Genomic DNA, 20,946 nt, shown 5'->3' on the forward strand with positions numbered 1-20,946 from the left:
CTAGCTCCTTATTCGTCTAGTTGCATGAGTGGATCAGATGTGCAATTGAACGGGTAAACTAATTATTTTTTTTTTTCAAAATGACACATTGACTAGGTTGGCAAAACTCTTAAAGCTACATTTTTTTTGAAGAATATCCTTCAATTGCCATTTGATACTAAAGGGCAAAACCACCTTTATATAATTAAAATCATAAATCCTTAACATACATTCTCTTTGCAGAATCGAAACATCCAAGCCCTAAGTCAGTCTTCGTCGCTTCGTGTTTATTCTCTTGCTAATCAGTGCAACATTCACGGCTTAGCCAAAGTGCTATCAATATGTATCATTTCGACCGCAATATTTTAATAGAATTTATAAACCAAAGTGCTTGGTGTTTCATGTTCATTTTCTTGTGCTATGTAAAGTGGTAGTAGAGTGAAAGCCAAATGGTTCAATTTTGATATAGTTTTTGCTCATCCTTGTTGCCTTGATTTGTCTCCTTATAGCCTTGGATCATCTCTTTATAGCCTCTACTCATCTCCTTATAGCCTTGACTCGCCTCCTTCAACTTTGCTCTTGAGAAGCTGTAGTTGTGCTTATTCCTCCATGTCCCTGCAAACTCACTAATTGCTACTGCTGCATCCCACCATGTGACTTCACCATCAACTATCACTGCTCGCCTCATAACCACTGCGCCAATCACTGATTGATGCCAACGATTGCAATCATAACTGATGTCGACCTCATGACAGGACACCCAACAACATCCCAACTCCAACTAAGCCCCGTGATCAACATGGTTTGATCGCTCTCCCTATTACATCAACATCCAACGATGCAACCTCACCATCAACCTTTGCTGCTTATCTTGTGACCATTGCATTCATCACCAATTGATGCAGACCGTTGCGATCATAGACACCCAACAATATCCTCCAACACCAATCATGTTCCACAATCTACGTCGTTGACCACCCTCGTAGCATCAACATCTGATGATGTGACCTACAAAATTGCCTATTATTGTTTCTTGCTCTCATGTTGTCTGTAGTGTTTGCTTCCTCTGGATGCCCGACATCAGCTAACACCACCAACCAAGCATCATATTCTCCACTTACATGGATTATTGTGACTTTGTGACCTCACCTTGCGACCTCCATTTCCGCTTGATTTTGCTTGTTGTCACCATTTTTGGCTCCCTACACTAAACGCATTGTCCTTATCCTCTGTCTGCTGTTGCGATGCTGGATAGCTATGCAATGACGCCTTGCCCTTTTGATCTCCAATGCCTGTTGGCTAGTGCGAACTGTGGCTTTACCGGCTTTGTCCACATGAAGATTGAGTTTGGATCGCAATTAGGGATCAATTTATTTAGTCCATGTAAGAAGGGGCAAAAGCTTTTTTTGTTACACTAATGAGTAAGGAGTGTCTGAGCAGATTGTACAATGAGACTCTGCTTCTTTGAGGACCATGTTTTGCAAATTCTTTGGGGAAAAAGCTCACATCAATTTGGTAATATTCATTCCTCACTTGAAATTTACTTTGTTTAACTTGGTTTGTTAATTTGCACATAGACCTAGCTTTCTCACAATTCTACTTTTGTCCACGCATGCTTGCCCTAATTGTTTTGGTTATTGTGTTTCCTTGTTATATGATCCTTTATTTTAATTAATTACTTAATTCAAGTTCATTATTCTGTGTTATATTCTTCTTTACTTGATGACTTACATTAGTCACGACAAGAGGAATTCCTGTTGTAAAATATGTAGATTCTTGGTGTGATAGCATGGAAGACGAGTTTGAGATCTTACAAATGAAGATCTCGAACAATTCAAACAATATGCCATGGAAATACTTAGAAAATTGACCAAAGAAAAGAGTCTTGAAATAGTGGAGCCATCATCTCATTTAACTCCACCAACTTCACCTATGAATAATATTCAACGTGATCAATATTTTACTTTTGAAGAGGATCTCCTCCCTTAGCATGATACCCACTTTAGACTTATGCATGAGTTGGGAGATGTTATTTGTCTGGTCAAAATTGAAGCACCTAACTTTATGGTGTACCCTACTGCATTTCCAATTGGTTAACTGAGATAGAAGACTACTTTGATTAGTTTAACCTGACTCCAACCGATTTAGCACAACCTTTTGAAGTCAAGTTTGTAGGAGCTGCCAAGAAGTATTGTTCAAAATCACTATAATACCATAGGGGCAACACTCATACTCATCACGGAAAGGTGAGTATCTTCTTATTCATATTTGTCTGAATGTTGCCTTAAAAATTCGTTTAAGAAACTTCACTCATGATCCACTGATTTTGATCCTCTGATTCTTTCTATAGTGTGAGAAAGATTGATACCAATGCTCATGAAATTTATTGACTTGTTTTTTAAGCATTACTAAAATTTTCAATTAATTATATTGAGTGACATTCAAACCTTTTATTGTTTGTTGATTTAGTTATAGGCCATGCTCTAGTGGCTTCAGTACCTACACTTTCTTCTACAGTTAGTTGTCCCCTTGGATTAAAGGCATTGTTGATACACAAACAATCATAGCTCCACATAGAAGTAACTGAAGATACCTAACTTTTGAAAGGGCTTCTAGATATTAATGATGCTTGGATCACAAAGGATGAACTTCAAAACTTGCTCTTGACTTCAGATGCACTACAAATCACTGCTATGTACCTATTCTTGATGACTTAAAGCTTAATTGAGCCTTTAATCTCCCGCTCGAATGAGTATGAGTTGAAATCTTCTTGGTGGGTGAGAATCTGTGGGGGAGAATGATGCAATTTTGGAATTAATTATGGGTGTTAATTTGTTTCTAGAGTCATTAATAGTCGGAGAAAGAGTTTTTGTATTAGGGTTGTTTTGATAGTATCTTATATCTGCAAGATGTGTAGACAATTTGTTTCCTAAGTTATCAAGTCAGATTAGGTAAGTGGGTATTTCTTACGTCATTGACTTTATTTTGTTTTCTAAGTTTACTTGGATAAAACCTTTAAAAAACCTTAACTCTCCCTTTGTAATTTATCTTTTGAATTAATAAATTTTCTATTTGGTAATTTATTCGTTGAGAAGTCCATTGTATCAACATGTAGATCTGTCCTAGAAGAACATGTTGTGGTCACAAATCTGGGATCAAGCTAGAAGAAGACTCATTTATTACTTTGTGCTAGATTTTGAGTTGAGAAAGCGTGGAAGAATGTGCAATTTTCTGTTGGTAGAATAATCACAAACCAACTAAGGAGATGAGCACATGCGACAATGTCTTTAGCTAGATCTGGAGGACGATGATCCTGAACTCCTTGTTTCTCAAATGAACCAGACACACAGGCTGAACTTGCTAGACAAAGACAAGTCATGGCAAGAGAAAGAGGCACAAGTGGTTGAGACATAGATGATTCATGATGCTCTCTATGGCCTTTCTCCAATAAGCAAGGAGATAGCACCCTTCTACAGAATGAAGTAGTTCGCCTATATGGCATACAATTTGGTGGAAGATCTGAGCAAAAGTTAGACAAACAGCAAACTACTGAATTGGGCAAGAATGAGCAGAAGTAGGAAAGAAACATGACTGGATGGAAAGGCTGTCTCGATCACTTTGAAATCGACGGTTCCCTCCAAGGGGATTACTTTTTAAAACTCCTATGCTAAACCAGTGTTCTACATACCATGGTAAGTCTGGAGAATTATATTAAATTGATTGTTCTCTTGAGGAACAATTGTTTCATGGTATATATAAGGCACAACATAAACAATAAATCTAAAACATCCGAATGTGAGACTAAACCCACCACATATAGCTACTCCATTAACTTAATGACTCATAATAGCTCCAATAGGAAGCATGCCAACCTTAGTGAGTTTCAAATTCTATTAATTGATCAGAGTTAGGCCAATATGGCTTTAATTTCAACTGGTATAATGATCTAACAAAGGATAGGTATGTAACAATTTGTTATGTTCCCCTACCTTTGAGCAGATCTATTATCTTTATAAATATTTCTCTGACTCTATTAGGCATGTTGAAGTGAAAAATGAAGAGTATGATAGGGTGCATAGGGGTGTTATGGGTTTGAAACAAGAAATGAAGAAAGGAAAATTATATTGGATTTTGTGATAGCATACGACCTTATACTAATAAGCAAATACGCTTTTTCAAGAAAAGAGAACACTTGGTCACGTTCAAAAGTGGAAATAATAAATTACAAATTAACTTTCTTATGGTTAGGAAGTAGGACAAAGATTTGTAAAGATCGTAAGGTCATTCTCGGAGAAAACTTATCTACCCAACATAGATAGTAGTGTTAGATATGAGTCTCAAATATAGTACTAATAGAAGACAAATGTGCATGACTCCTAAAATTAAATGATGGAAGTTAAAGGATGAAAAACAAAATATATTTAAGAAAATGGCAGAAGAACATGTATTAGGAGAAATACACGATGACTTGAATATGACATGGGATAAAATTAGAAACAAAAGAAGGATAAAAGGATATTTATAGAATAGCTAAAGTGAGAGAGAGGAAGATAAGAGATATCATCCAAATAAAATATATTAAAGATGAATACAACATGGTACTATTGAATAATGAGGAAATAAAAGGGCAATGGAAGATGTATTTTTATTAACATTTTAATGAAGATTTAGGTGAACAACATAACGGATTAACCAAAATATTTTCATTAAGAATAAGATTACATCAAAAATTAATTCTAAGTTTTTATCTTTGTACACTAATCATTGGCAAATTCAGGACACATCCAATATATGGTACCATGGTGCTTGTTGTTTATATATAATATTGTTTTAGTAGTTGAGATAGAGTAGATGCTAAACTCTAATCATGGCGGAAAAAGTTAGAAGTGAAAGGTTTTGAGTTTAGTAGAGTAAAGACATAATATATTGAATTTAAGTTTAGTAATATTAGACGTAATAAGACAATTGTTAAGATAAGAGATGACGAGTTATCTGTAACGGATAGCTTTAACTATTTAAGATTATTTTTACAAAAGGACTGAGGATTGAGAGATGTCTTACATAGAATACAAGCATGATTGTTGAAATGGAGGAGAGTGTGTAATTTTCTCTGTGATTGTAAAATACCTTTACGACTAAAAGGAAAATTTTATAAAATAATAGCTAGACATATTATGTTATATGGAACTGAATGTTGGGCATGCCTTAAGCACATTAGTAGAAGATGAAAATTTTAGAAATGAGAATGTTAAGTTGGATGTGCGGACATACAAGGATGAACAAGATAAGAAATAAAAATATTAGAGAGTAAGTCGGGTTGCACCTATTGAGGAAAAATTGGGAGATACATTTAAGATTATACGAACATGTATGTAGATGAATAATAGATGCTCTAGTTAGGCGATGTGAAACTATGAGAGATGTGTACATCAAATGGGGATCAAAGAAAATTTGATTAATAACAATAAAATAAGATAAAATTTATTTAAATATAAATGATGATATAGTAGGGGATAAAACTCATTAGCGTAGAAGGATCTATATAGCTGATCCCACCTAATGGGATAAAACTTGGTTGTTGTTGTTGTAGTACAGTACAACTTGGTAAATTGTCATACTGGCTCAATTTATGCTATTGGTCCAGTATAGATTTGAAGCATAACAATAATTAGTGCTGATCCACCCTATGCTATTAGTGGGCAGACCTGACTGAGGATTGGATGCCATGCCCCTGCACAAGACATTCTATCAATCACTGTAATGAAAGCAATCTTGTCTTCCAATAAATATAATGTTCGTACATGGAAATAACATAAACCATTAATGGTTACTTGTTATTTCCATCAAAATTGTGTCTTCTTGTGTTTATGGTTGGGAAATACCGAATATTTCCAATTATCTCTCATAACTCTAGTTGTGGTGGCAGTTTTCCCTTTCTATTTCTATTCGGGATTGACTTTAGCAGCAACCACTTCCTTTTTAGAAGCTAAGTAATTTTGAACTTTGCACTTTGGTAATATAAAAATGTCAATGATCAGATTGCTGATAATTCTGTTACTTTTGTTTTAATGACAATTTAAATCAAGTTTCCTTAGTGATTTGATGATAACTTGATATCAGTTAATCAGATCTTTCTTGGAGTTCATGCCGCAAAGGTCTTGACAGTTTTAGAATTTCTGAATTGTGATTGTTGGAACTCTGATTTCAATTCCACCACTCTTTATGTTTGTCATGCATCTAGTTAGCTCTTTAGAATATGTTCCTGTAACAGGAACAACTTGATGGAGCAGGAATTGAGCTTCCAAGTCTTTACAAATATATAGAGAGTCAAGTTCCAGATTGCTGTAGAACTGAAGCTTGGAGGAAACGAGCTCACTGGGTCGGTACTCAGGCACCTGCTGAACTTAACCAATCAATTAGAGATGCTGAACATTATCTACAATCCCATCAACCTGTAAGGAGGTGAGACTTAATTCTTTGTGCTTCTTCATGTTGCAAGTTGCTAAATTAACTTAAAGTATTATTCTACTAGGAAACATGGCCGCGTCTATGAGATAGGCTCTGGTGGCTATTTAGCCAAAAATCTTTCTGTCAAGGACAGTGACAACTTCAGGGAATATTCTGAGCAAGATTGGCATACATTTGATGAGATTATTCATTCTAATCAGTGGTCAGACATTAACTCACTTAGCAATAATTGGGCAGCTGTTTACCTGGCTAGTACTCCTCAACAAGCTGCAAATTTAGGACTTAATTTGCCTGGAGTTAATGAGGTACAAATTCTCACCTGTGTGTTAAACCTTATACTCCAGATTCGTGCATTCTCATTCGATGCTTCCATGCAAAATATATTTTCCTTTCTGAATCAGTCAGAATTCTCTTGCATAATTTCCTATTTCTTTGGAGGTTGGAGATAGTGATGAGATACATACATTATGAAAATAAAGTAGTAGTTTCAGAATTTGAGAAAAGTGAAGCTTGACAGGAAGTTGAGGAATGAGTAAAATATGCATGTATCATGCGCTACACAAATGATTATACATGACATTTTACGCTCCATTTTTCTGTTTTTAATGCTTTTCCTTGTAAGCTTATTGGTAAGTTCATTTTCTGCATATTGGCTAGACTGGTGAACCAAGTTTCTGTTGAATGTTGATAGTGAAAGTTTTCTGGTTTTATCGTTTTCATTTACTCAAAAGGTAGAAGGGGAGCCTTGGTGCAATGATCAAGTTGTTGTCGTGTGACCTCTAGGTCATATGCTCGAGTCTTAGAAACAACCTCTTGCAAATGTTGCGTACAATAAACCAGAGAGTTGGGGTTAAGTATAGATAAGCAATGTTAAAATTAATAAGCTATGCAACATAAATCTTGATCTTTTTAATTACAAGGTTAGGCTGTCGCTCCTAAGTGATGTGACTTGTGATATACCCTTGCATAGAGCTTCATAGATCTAGTGATAAAGTTCATGAAATCAACACCAAATAGCTGGGGCGTAACTGATGTTGGTGATACATTGATATTAACTAGTTTCTGTTAGTTTTTTCTTTATTCAAGGAGTACTCAGTGTGCACATATGGTGATGCCAATGACCGATAGATGTTTGCTAGCCTTATTATTCAAGGAGTGCCTAGTATGTTATGCTTCTAAAACACACTCTTCTCTTCCATAATGCTTGGCTATGCCATTTTGAAGTTTGACATTTTTTTTTGTTTCAATTTGCAGTTGTCTCCTCGGAAGCATGCTTTACTTTTTTATTTTTATTTTTTCCGTCCCAAACGCTTGCATCTCAATCAGCTATTTCTGTTTTGGCCTTTCATAGGTAGAGGAGATTGGTGAAATTGAAGGTAATCCATTGTACGCTGAAGCAATCCAAAATGAAAAGGAGATCGGATTTTCGGAAGAACAAAAGAGAAACTACAGAAAGGTGTGGTGCCATTTTCAGAGTTATAAGTTACCACATTTTTTTTTGTAGTATGCTTTAATTTCAGTCATTGAGCTTTAAGTATCATGGTAGTCTTTTTGGGTTGTCTGTTACTTTTTTTTTTTAAAAAAATTACATTCTATATTATGTCAAATTATTATTGCTCATCTAGTTGCCTGCCATGATTCTTTACTTCTATTTTTCCTATATATTGTATTTCTCATATAATATCAGTTTGTCTAGTTTTTTTGTTGCTTAATAACATGTGCATGTAAAGTTTAACTTTTCTAAATAACTGGTTCAACACCTGATATGCACTTAAAATAACAACAATAACCAAGCCTTATCCCACTATGTGAGATCGGCTATATGGATCCTTTTACGCCATTGAGCTCTATCTCCTACTATGTTATCATCTATTATACTTAAATAAATTTTATCTTATTTTATTGTTGCTAACTAAGTCTTTTTTGACCTTCCTCTTCTTCGTTTGATATGTGTGTTTGTCATAATTTCACATCGCCTAACTCGAGCATTTATTGATCGCCTAAGTACATGCCCGTATCATCTTAAATGTGCCTTTTGGAGTTTTCCCTTAATAGATGTAACTCTGACTTTTTCTCTAATGCTCTCATTTCTTATTCTGTTCATCCTCGTATGTCCACACATCCACCTTAATATCCTCATTTCTGCAACTCTCATCATCTGCTCATGTGCTCGAGTCATGACTCGACATTCAGCTCCATATAACATTACAATCTAACTATGGTTTTGTAGAACTTTCCTTTAAGTTTTAGAGGTACTTTATGGTCATGTAAAACACCCGACGCTCTCCTTTATTTTTTTCATGCTTGTATTCTTGTAAGACATCTCTCTCAATCTCTCCATCGTTTTGCAAAAATGATCTTAAATATTTAAAGCTCTCAGTTTTAGGCATTTTGTCATCTCATATCTTAACAATTATCTCATTACGTTTAATATTGCTAAACTTAAATTTCATATATTCTGTCTTTATTCTACTAAGCCTAAAACCTTTCCCTTCTAGTGTTTCCCGCTAATATTCTAATTTAGCATTTACTCCTTCACGTGTTTTATCTACCAAAATAATATTATCTGCAAACAACATACACTACAGTAATGTGTCTTGAATGTGTGTGGTGAGTTCGTTCATAATTAGTGTAAAAAGATAGGGAGCTGATCCTTATGTAACCCTATCTTTAATGGAAATGCTTCAGTTACTCCGCCTGAAGCATTTACTTTGGTCGTTACATCCTCGTACATATTTTTAATTAGTTCAATATATGTTACACTAACATATCTCTTTTCTAGAATTCTCTATATAATTTCTCTTGAGATTCTATCATATGTTTTTTCTAAGTTAATGAATACAATGTGTAAATCTTGTTTTTGCTTCGATATTTTTCAATTAATTGTGAAGATGTATAACTTCTATTGTCTAGGCATGAACTCAAATTCATTTTCGGACATCGTGGTCTCCTTAATTTTTTTTCTGTTAATTTTTTCTAAAGTTTTATGGTATGACTTATTAGTTTAATACTCCTATAGTTTGCATAATTTTGTACATCTCCCTTATTCTTATATAAGGGAATTAGAGTACTTACCCTTCATTGATCAAATATTTTTTTTCCTTTTCAATATCATGTTAAATAATTTTATAAGTCATTCAATACTTTATTTTCATAGGCACTTCCATACCTGTATCTGAATATCATCTGGTCACTTTTCCATTGTGCATCCCATTTAAAACTTGTTTTACTTCTGAAGTTTGAATTCTAGGATAAAAATTTAAATTTCTATATTTATTTGACCTATTTAAATTACCTAAGTTAAGTTGGTTACCTAAACCTTCATTAAAAAGTTGATAAAAATACCTCTTTCACCACTCTTTTATTTCTCCATCGTTTACTAGTACTCTATTACATTCATCTTTAATATATTTTATTTGGATAAGATATCTTGTGTTCCTTTTTCTCACTTTAGCTATTCTATAAGTGTCTCTTTTCCTTTCTTTTGTATCTAAATTTTGATATAATCGTTCAAAAGTTTCATTCATTGCTTCATTCATTACTTTCTTAGCCTCTTTCTTGGCTATTGTATATTTTTTTAAGTTTTCTTCATTCTTACAAATATATAATTCCTTATAAGTTGTTCGTTTTCCCTTCACTTTCTTTTGTACTTTCTCATTCCATCCCAAGATTCCTTACTTAGTGGTGCATATCCCTTTGACTCATTGAGTACACTCTTAACTACTATTTTCAACTTTGATACTATCTTATCTCATGTCGTATTAGAGTCACCATATATTTCACTTAATACTTGACTTCTACCTTCTTCTTAAATATATTTTGCTTCCAATCCTTTAACTTTCACCACTTAATTCTAGGAGTCATATATATATATATATATATATATATATATATATATATTTATTTATTAATATGCACTTAAAACAAAGGTTCAAAATCCATATTGGAATTTCGGTCTTTGACTACAACTATATTGTTTAGACACATGATGCTGGTATGGAATTAGATGTAGAAGGAGGAAGGAGAAAAGAAGAATAAGAAAAGGACACATCTATATTTCTAACTCCCAAATAGAATAGTGCAATTTTAACATTGTATTGGATGAATAAATGCTTAAAAAAAACAAACATCATTTCAATTCATATTGACGTAGATTGTAACATATCAAAGGGAGTTGAATGTTTATGATACAATAATCACTAACATGACCATTGAAGGGGAGCCTTGACGCAACGGTAAAGTTGTTGCTTTGTGACCAAAAGGTCACGGGTTTGAATCCTAAAAACAACCTCTTGCAAAAGGCAGGGTAAGGCTGCGTAAAATGGATCCTTCCTCGGGACCCCGCATGACGGGAGCTTCATGCACTGAGCTGTCCTTTATGACCGACATAACAACAAGCAACAACAACCATAACCATGGCCAAGCCTTTATCTCTTATATAGATCCTTATATGTCATTGAGCTTGATTCCCTACTATATCCTCATCTATATTTAAATATTTTTTTTATCTTGTTTAAATTATTGACACAACAACACGAGATAAATTACTTATGCCAAGTATCTAGTTTTGGTTTTTTTGGGGGGGATGATATGTTTCGATCATGTTGCATGACACAATATGAGATTTAAAAGCATGCTAAAAACTTACACGAGTATTGAAGAGTCATCACCTTTCCAATATCCAACAGTTTGTTTGTTTGGTGATGTAAAATCATTAGATATTTGAAATGGAAGTGTAACAAAATCACCCATAATTCAACATACATAAACCAATTTATCCAAGGCAGTATCATCCTCCAATTGCTTTAGAAGTGGACTGGTAGATTATCTATGTTCTAAATCTTCTTTCTCTAAAACCCATAAGTAATTATTTCATCGAGTATGGGGATCCCTAAATATCCATGAAGAAGAAGAGGAATGAAATTGAAGGCAAATAATTGGATTCACATGGAAACCAAAACAAAATGCTAATATGTGAGTATTGAAGGGATGAAATATTGGGGTAGACCCTAGATGGCTCTAATGACCTCGAAAATAAAAGCATGCCATTTTTAGCATTGCAATCTGGACATGGTTATTTAAATTGCGAGGCACCCAAAAGCGCATAGGTGTTGGACCTGAGATGCATGGCGCAAGGTAGGGCGCACACCTTACCAAAGTATGACATTCTGGATATAAATTTTTACAATTCAAACATATATAGGGAATTTCTCTTAAAATATTTTGCTAACAAAATTATAGTCCATAAAATATTAAATAATAATGTAAATATAAAATTTAGTAACAAATAAATACATTATGCACATAATTCACATTAAAAAAAATTCAAACATCTAAATTTTTGAATCTAGAGTTGGCTCTCATAAGGCACATGCTTGAGGGGCACAAGTGGCTCACTTGGCTGTGCCTTGCACTTAGGCTCAACCTTTAGTAACTATGAATCTAGAGTTGAAATGCAAGTTAATTTTGAAAGGCACAATCTGTTGGGTTTCACTCTTCATACTCAAGTGCTTGATAACAAGCTAATAAAGGAAAGGGCGTCATTGTCTTTGCTTCATTCATATTTTACTCAATTTTGTATTTCTATCTCATTGTTTTTGGAGTTGAAACATTCAATTTTTTGACATCTGTTGCTGGACCAGTTGGGCTGCTGTGTGAGGATTTGTTTCACGTGTTGGTATGCATGGTGCAGGTTATGTAACTGTCTTTACTTGTATGAATACTAGTAAAAAAATTATAACATTCATAGAAGAACTTGACATGCTTATGTGAGACAAAAGCTTATTCTTTCTTTAGGTCCAGTTTCCTACTAAGATCACATATGAACTGTGGGAGAAAAGATGCCGGGGAGAAGTTTCTATAGGGGCTCTTTTTCTCCATTTCTTTTGGCAGAGATAGTGGGAGGAAAGGCAGAGGCTGAGAAAACATTTCCCTAACTTATTTGCATATTGCTTTTATAAGATTTGTGCAGAAGCAATACTGTTGGTAATTTCTAGTCAAAATCAAATTTATTATTCAAAATTATTATATTCATAATTCTTTTTATATATTTTTTTAAATAACCATTCATATAGATTTAAACTATTGAAGGGGAGTCTTGGCATAATTATAAAATTGTTGCCGTGTGACCTTATGATCATGAGTTCGAGTTGCGGAAACAATTTCTTGCAATGTACGGTAAGACTGCGTACAATAGATCCAATGTGGTATGACCCTTTCATGGGATCCCATATTGGCAGGAGCTTCGTGTATCGAGATGTCCTTTATAGTTTAAAACATTTCTTCCTCGTTCTTTTCTTCCAAGGAATCCTAAACAGAGAAATCTATCCCTATTTGATTCCTCTAGATGTTTTTCCTACTGTTTTTTTTGTAGATATTTGCTTCCCATTGGAAATTGACCCTTGGTATTTTTTGTTTGCGTGTGTTTCTCTCTTGGCTTCTCACATTGAACTTTGTGTCTTGCTTGAGGTCTTTTTCTCATTCCATTTTCCTTCTGTTTCTTCGGTATTGTTTCTTCGTACTTATCTTGATGTCTCCCCTATCATTATGCTTTTAAAAAGGTGTTTGGACATAAAATTACCAAAGAGAGCCAAAGAGGTTGCAAGAAAGGATTTGATGGCGTTTAGGATGCTAAGAGAGAATTCAGTGATGTCAGAAGATGGTGCTACTAGAGGCATTGTTTTAAAGTATTTTTCCAATTTTGACCATATTTTAGTCCAGGCTTCAACTAACCATATTTTTTTTATAATTCTTTACCATTCACTTTTTTTGGGGGAAAGAATTAATGAAATATTTTACACCAATCATTATTCAATCTTTGGTTGCCTAATTCATCAAAAGCAACTCACCCTCTTAATCAAATAGTTTTTCATGATTTGAACCCCGGTCATCTGGATTGCTATGGTGCAGTCTCACCATCTTGCAAAAGGCCTGTGCTTTGGATCTTTTATTGTTAATGCTTATTCATGTACAATTCTTGTTGAGCTTTAGAAGGGTTTAGGAGATCAAGGTATAGTTGTTTAATAAGTTATTCCATAAACTTTTGAGAATTAAAGTATGTCCTAGTAATGGAGGAAAAAGCTTTTTCTATCTCAATGTTAGAGTCTAATTATAGAGGGATTAGCTTGATAAATTCGACCTGGAACTCTGGTAAAGTGTTATACAGATTGAGGATAAGAGATCCGACAAACATTTTTTCGAATCAATTTGGTCATGCATTTAGGATATACACTACAAGTTCTATTTATTTAATAAGACAACTAATGGAAAAGCACAGAGAAAAGGATGATTTGTACCTGATTTTTATTGACACAGAAAAAGCTTAAATAGATTAAATTTGAAGTTTACATCAAGGCTTAACTTGAAGTCCCTATCTCTTTTATTAGCACTAGATAAACTGATATATTACATTAAAGATAAACCTTTCCTTAGTGTATTATAGTCATAGTTATTTAAGGTGTGAGACGCCTAAAAGCGCATAAATGCTCTAGGACTTGAGGCACAATGAACAAGGTGAGGCGCACGTATTACCAAAGTAAGGCGCTCGAGATATAATTTTTTACAATTCAAACATATATAGACAATTTCTACTAAAATATTTCATTAACAAAATTATAGTGGATAAAATATTAAACAATAATGTAAATATAAAATTCACTAATAAATAAATATGTTATATACATAATTCAAATTAAAAAAAACTTCAAATATCTAAATCATCAAAATCTTCATCGTCTTTCTCAATTATATCATTATCATCATCACCAGATGCTTTAGATTTGCATAGTTGAATCTTCATCGGTTTCGTAAGACCAAGCGCCTTAAGCGCGCCAGGTGCCTGGTATAGTATTACAAGCGATTGTCACTCGCTCACATCAAATTAATTCATTTTTACTCATCCGAACTCCTTAACCTACGCTAAGGTAGTATAGTAGAGAACCGGATTGCTTCTCTCGTGAAACTCGTGATAGGACATTTGTTTTTAGACAAAATTGAACTAGGGGTTTGTTTTGAGGTTTTCTAAACCTAATACAATAAATAAAATCCTAACTAATCAACAAAAATGAACTCACAGTGCAATGTCACTCTACGCTATAAGGATCCTTTCTGCAAAAGAAACATACGTAAAGAAATTAACCAAATATCCTATCTAACCATTGAAGATTTCCCTGCACCGCATTGTCACGCTACGATACAAGAACATCTATCAATGAGCATAACATGAAACATAACAAAGAATTCAAACATGCATAAAGGAATCAACAATTAAACAAAAGCAATTAAACTAAACAACCATAACAACAATTAACCAAAGCCTAATTATGCATAAAAACTAAACCTGTATCACATTGTCACGTTATGATACAAGATCAACAATCATATATAATTGAAACTAAATAAAGTACGAAGCTAAACAATTAAACTGGCATCATAACGAAAAAATAAGATCAAACATGCAAATAAGCCAACAACTAAACATGAACAATCAAACACAAAGGTAAACTAAGCTATCCAAACCACTCTCCCGCGATCAAACACCAATCGACTACTCCCGCCGTCACACGGAGACCTAGATCTGGAATGCCAAAGCCGGTGGACAGCAACACACACGACCACTGATCTTGCTGGAATTAATACACACTAAATTTGAGCTTGCTTTTGCCGGAGAGGGATACACCACTGAGGTTGCTGGAATTATGCCCACATTCGGAACGCTGTCCGTGGGAAGTACACAGCAGAACTAGTGATGGAAGAAGAAAAGCTTCCGCCGGAGAAGATGGTGCACAGTTGACTTCCTCCTTTGTTGAGATCTCTGTTTTCGGAATGCCGTCCATAGGAAATCTCCACTGAGGAAAGGATGGAGAGGAAATCACCTGAGCAAAACCTCTCTGGTGAAAATCCTAGCTTTGAGTTCAACCGCCGTCACTGAGTTGGAATAGGAAAGAAGGGAGCTCGTCGCGCTGGAGCCGAACCCAACCACCGGAAGAGGACACCAAGATGAAGTCGTCGCCGCTCACAAAGGCCGCCGGAGTTGCTGTCGTTGCCGCCGGATTGGAGAAGATCGCGCGAAGAGGGAAAGGGGGCTGCGGGCATCGGGAGAAGAAAACGCGAGAGAAAACAGAGAAGAAAACCCAAACCACTATGATGAACCGGTGCTATTCCCTTTTAAAGCCATGGACTGAACCGGATTTGCTGAACCGGCCTGAACCGAACTGATCTGAATCTATTGAACTGGACCAAAGAGAAGGTTTAAGGTGATTTCTTGGGCTTTTGAAATTGGGCTCTGGATTGGGCTTCTTCCTTCATTTAATCTCCCTCAAACATGTAGAAATTGAACCAAATCGTGATTGGATCAACCCGGTGTTCCTCCTCTGAATTGTTGTCTCCCTCAATTCCTGCAAAACACATTATAATCAAATAATATTCAAAATACCCATAAAATGTACAGGAATTGAGATGAAGACTAACAAAGATCCAATCTAATAAAACATACTAAAAGCACAGATTTGGATACATGAGAGGATAAAAACACTGATAAATATACTAAAATAATAGGTCCAAATGCTAGTTATCAGTGCCTCTCACAAGGCACACGCTTAAGACGATGAGGCGCAAGAGGCTTGCCTCGCTGCGCCTTGCGCCTAGGCGCAGCGAGGCAAGCACTTTTAATAACTATGATTATAGTCAATACCATTTTGCCCTAGCTGATGAGCTTGTAAATACATAATTTGGAGTTTGAAATATCCAGAAAAACTAACACCTTTTTCTATGGAAAAAGTTTTCTGTCTTCATTTTCTTCGACTTTTTATTTCTTTTATTCTTGTTTTTTTGGAAACATCAACAAGAAATAAAATTTCATATATGATGGATCTATTATATAGCGGAAAGTAGATATTGATAAAGATTTCGTTAATTAGAGAAAGAATGGTTGATTGAATAGAGCCTAATTTGTAGAGGTTTTTTTTGGTTGTCGTATACCCTTTAGGGTAACAAGAAAATTTGATTAACTGTGGTATGACTTACCATACCTTATGGATCATGTTGAGTTGTAGAGAAGCAATATGTGCAAAAAATTATGGTAACATAGATGGGAAAGCTAAGATGGACATGTGGCTTTACTAAAAAGGACAAAATAAAAAAGTTAATTTGTGAGAGTAATTAGGTGCAATTTCAGTAGATGATATAATGACTGAAGATGATACAGACATATTCAAATCTAACTCATATATTCTATAGTTAAAATGGTTGAAACAAATAGAGTGAAAGGTGCCAGTGATAGAGGGAGACTACATGAATATTAATAGTGATATACTCTTCCTTGCAAAGAGTTCGATGGACAGAGGGATAAACATGGTTTGATAGTAAAGATAATGATGTTTTCTTTCTGTATAACTATTGTTTGTTGCCCTAAATAGTTGTGCACTTTGTTTTTGTTATTTTTTTACAACACCCAAATTCCCAGGCCAATGATGGAAGAAAAACAGAAATTGAAGGGTGATCCTGCCCCTATGGAAGATGGAACATTAAAATGCTTACCTTCCAAACTTTTTTCTACTGGATCACTAATCTTGATGGCGTAGCACTATATGGTTAACTGGATCTAAGGGAACTCATGCTCACAATTTTCTTCTAGTATGATTTCCCTCGTTGAGTTGTCATGTATGTGCCCATCCTTTCCTGAGACACAAGTATTGCACTTATAGGACTACCAGACTGAGCAGGAAGCCAGCCATAGGAGGGCTTGTTTTACTTGTTCTTTGATTACAGATTTCATGATATAGTAAGAAAGTGGATTAACTTCAGCTTTGCAGTAGTTCTCGTTACATTGTATGGCATAATTGGCATGTAATTACTGTATGATACATTTTGAGATTTTTCATTGCTCTTATTCTTGTTTATTCTTCATGAAATGAAACAGTTATCCTCAACTTTTGCAGGTTAGAGAAGAAGATGACATGAAAGTATCAAAGAAACTTCAACTTCGTCTGAAACAAAAAAGAAAAAGAAAAGTAAAATATCAGTCTGTGTCCTTTTCCAGATGGGTCTAATCTTTTGTAGTTTAAGTGTTTTCCCCATAACCTGTTAACTTATTATATACACATTCAATTGGTGGTATCGCTAGATTTCTTCTGCTAGGTCTGAAAAGATTTTCCTATGAACCCCATTACTTTGTTTGGCCACGACCATATTTCACATGTTCAATAAATTCTGCAGGAACACATTCAGAATGACATATTGGATGGCACTGCAAACACAGGTGAGTTTCAGTCAGATTTCATTGATCAAATTTCCCCCTGTCCATTTGCTGGCCATACCACAAATACTGCTCAAGATTTGAAGCTTGAAAATTCTATGGATGAAAAGCTGATTCTGCATGGTATAATCAAGAAGAGGTTACTCGAAAGTGTGGATGCAGATGGACATGACAGTAAAAGGTGTAGGGCAGTTGTCATAGAGAGTGACGACGAAGTAATAAATGTCGTCAAAGACAAGGTTGCGGTGCAAGATTTGCCGATGCATCTGAGTCCATCTGAAAGAGTTAGAGAAGTTGATGTGATAGATGTTGATGTTCTTTGTTCACCAACTTCAGCTAATTATTGTAGTGGTTCAAATGTTCCCCTGACATTCCATTGTACAGCTTGTTCTGAAGTACTTAAAGCCTCTGAAGTGCAAGGACATCCATTGATTGAAGTAATTATTTGTGGGAATTGTAAGCTTCTGGTAGAAGATAAAATGAAAACAAAGGTACTGTTTATGATTCATTGTTGAATAATGGTCCCATGCAATCTTTCTAGTTTTTTTTGTTTATTTATTTTGATATTTACAATTGATGAAGGTTGTATGTGCTACCGGTGATATCCACAGACCACCGGAAGTCCTTTCAGCGTGCTTTGTCCTCACTCGCACGCACTCTGGAAAACTTTACAGGAGGTTACCCATCCACAGATTTCTCCAAGACAAGCACACTTAACTTTGGAGCTCTTAAGTTTGGGCTTCCGAAAAGGAAGGTGCACCTTGGTGATATGGATAGTACCATCTAACCTTTTAAGCCATAATTAATCAGAATCTCAGAATCGGGGTATTACAATCACCCCCACTTAAAGACACAACGTCCTTGTTGTGTAACCACGAATCACACCACAGACAAATCCTAGAATCTCCCTCGCTAGGTGGTGCCCTGGGTGCTCCTGCCACAGGCGCATTCACGGTCGCAAGGTCGCTCTGATACCATCTGTAACGCCCCGGCCCGGGCGACCCCCACCCGGACTGAACCGGGAACGCCACCAGAATTGCCTATCGGGTTGACGACTAGCTCCACAGACCACCGGAAGTCCTTTCAGCGTACTTTGTCCTCACTCGCACGCACCCTGGAAAACTTCCCAGGAGGTAGCCAAAACAACTAGCTATGTTCATTGATGAACATAAAAAAAACATGGGAGAGATTATAGTGAAAGATAGTGTGTGGGTGATTGGGGGAGGGGGGGGGGCATTTGGGTTTGGTTGTGCTCTCGAAAGTATTTTTGATGGCCAAAGCACATTGGGAGAGTTAATTAAGGTGTTTATAAATTTATGATTCAAGTTCTTTTACTCAAAGCGTTGCATTTTGAGGGGGTGGTGGAATACAAAATTTTCTTAAGAAGATAGAAAGATGTAAATAAATCTTTTATATATTTTCCTTTTCCTCTATATCTCTCTTCTCCCACCAATTACGTTTGGTAGTGCTTTCCTAAGTTTTCTTGAGAGGCAAAACACATTGGGAGAGTTAATTTATGGTTCAAGCTCTTTTTACTCAATGCCCTGCATTCTGAAGCTACTTTTCTATTGCAGGCCGGAGAAGGCTTTCTAAAGCTACTTTGGAAAAGGCAGTTTTAGATAGAAAATAATCTAAAACTTAAATAAATAATATTTTATTAGTATTTAATATTACAAAATTAATATTAAATACTAAAATAATATAAATATTGATTTATATTCTATTGTTAATTTACTATCTTTTTTTTCAAAAATTAAAATCAAAGGTATTTATATTTAAATAGTAATGAAGCATAAATATTCCATATTAATAATAACTAAACAAACAAGATGTTATAATTTAAATTGTACTAAATATGTTTTTTATTCTAATTATTTATTCTATTATCTTTATTGGGACAAAGACAACCCCACTTGGTGGGATAAAAACTTGTTTTTTGTTGTTGTCGTATCTTTGTTTCTCTCCAAGAGTAAGTGCTTTTTTGGTTTACTTTTACTGAACACAATGTATAGTAAAATTGCTTTCCAGAGCAATTTTGAGATTTAATTTGCTAACCAGGAAGCTATTTTTTACACAATGTACTTTTGCACAAGGTGTACTCTAAATGTGTCTTTGAATTGCAAATGCATGCGAACCTCAGCCTCAGAAGAAGAAAAGGGAGAGGAGAAAATTAAGGATGAAGAAAAAAAAAAGTTGGTAGGTGAGAAAAGGAGGAAAAAACTAAGAAGATTTTAATGTTTCCACTTTTGTGAAAGAAAAGATCTAATTTTATCTCTATGCATCTGTTTACTTAATTTTCTTCCCAAGTAAGCAACAGTTTTTAGTGATCCATCCCTTTTCTTGTTCTGCCTTACAATTTTCTCTTCACATAAATAGGCCTTATAGGGCCCTCATACATTGCTTTTTTCCTCATACTTGTCAGAATTTTCTATTGAAGTTTATAATTTTACTATTATAGTTTAATGGAAAGATGATAAAGTCGATTATCAAAACTCTAATAGTAGGTGGTAGCTAATTGATTTAACCAATACTTGACCAAATTTAACCGAACAAAGGTACTCCGATTTGATTTAGTTTGTTCTAAAGGTGTTTGGTTAATAAAGAAAAATAAAACTTAACATTGCAGTTTAGCTTAAACCTTGTGGAGGATTCATATTATTATAAAGCTACTTGTGTAATATCTTCATGATATTATTGCACTTATTGCATGTTAAAAACACCTTCAAATCAGAGAAAGATCATTTCCTGCTGTTTCTATTCTATAAATCTCAAATGCTTTAGTTATTCCAAGATTGATGCATTTTTGGTTGCAGGACCCTGATGATTTCTGTAGATGGTGTGGTAAGCCTGATGATCTCATAGGGTGTAATTCTTGTAAGATGCTGTTTTGTGCTATGTGTATATCAAGGAATTTTGGTGAAACACGATTATTGGAAGTTAAAGCAAATGGTTGGGATTGCTGTTGCTGTTTACCGATGCTGTTGGAACCGTTTATCTTGGAATTTAAGAAAGCTGTAAAAGGATTCTCAGTTTCTAGCTCTGAAAGTGAGTTTGAGCTTCCAGATGGTGAAATGGATGTCAGACTAGGGTAAGTATTACCATCTTTTTATTTCTGATTTCTGGCTTGATGATATGCGACTTAGTATTTGCATCAGTTGTATTCCTTAAAGCATCTACAATCAAATTGTTTTGGTGTATAACAATGATTAATTGTATGATGAGCCTGCAAATTCAATTCATACATC

General features: G+C 34.9%; 1 protein-coding gene across 8 annotated transcripts in view; it reads left to right on the forward strand.

Annotated features, from left to right (window-relative positions):
• The window catches only part of LOC122010015 (protein CHROMATIN REMODELING 20-like), an 82,409-nt gene that overhangs the window by 11,814 nt on the left and 49,649 nt on the right, over positions 1 to 20,946 (forward strand). For 7 of the 8 annotated variants that reach the window (XR_006119768.1, XM_042566361.1, XM_042566358.1 and 4 more), the window contains 6 exons: positions 6,251 to 6,441; positions 6,512 to 6,752; positions 7,799 to 7,903; positions 17,385 to 17,456; positions 17,662 to 18,192; positions 20,515 to 20,789. Coding sequence is in view for 7 of the 8 variants with exons in the window: in XM_042566361.1 (XP_042422295.1) it covers positions 6,251 to 6,441; positions 6,512 to 6,752; positions 7,799 to 7,903; positions 17,385 to 17,456; positions 17,662 to 18,192; positions 20,515 to 20,789 (1,415 nt within the window). In the remaining variant the exon portion in view is untranslated. Of the gene's footprint in view, positions 1 to 1,419; positions 1,495 to 6,250; positions 6,442 to 6,511; positions 6,753 to 7,798; positions 7,904 to 17,384; positions 17,457 to 17,661; positions 18,193 to 20,514; positions 20,790 to 20,946 lie in introns of all 8 variants that reach the window. The other variant, XM_042566365.1, reaches the window with a different exon arrangement.

This window comes from Zingiber officinale, chromosome 8A (assembly GCF_018446385.1).
Source record: "Zingiber officinale cultivar Zhangliang chromosome 8A, Zo_v1.1, whole genome shotgun sequence".
Classification (NCBI taxonomy): domain Eukaryota; kingdom Viridiplantae; phylum Streptophyta; class Magnoliopsida; order Zingiberales; family Zingiberaceae; genus Zingiber; species Zingiber officinale.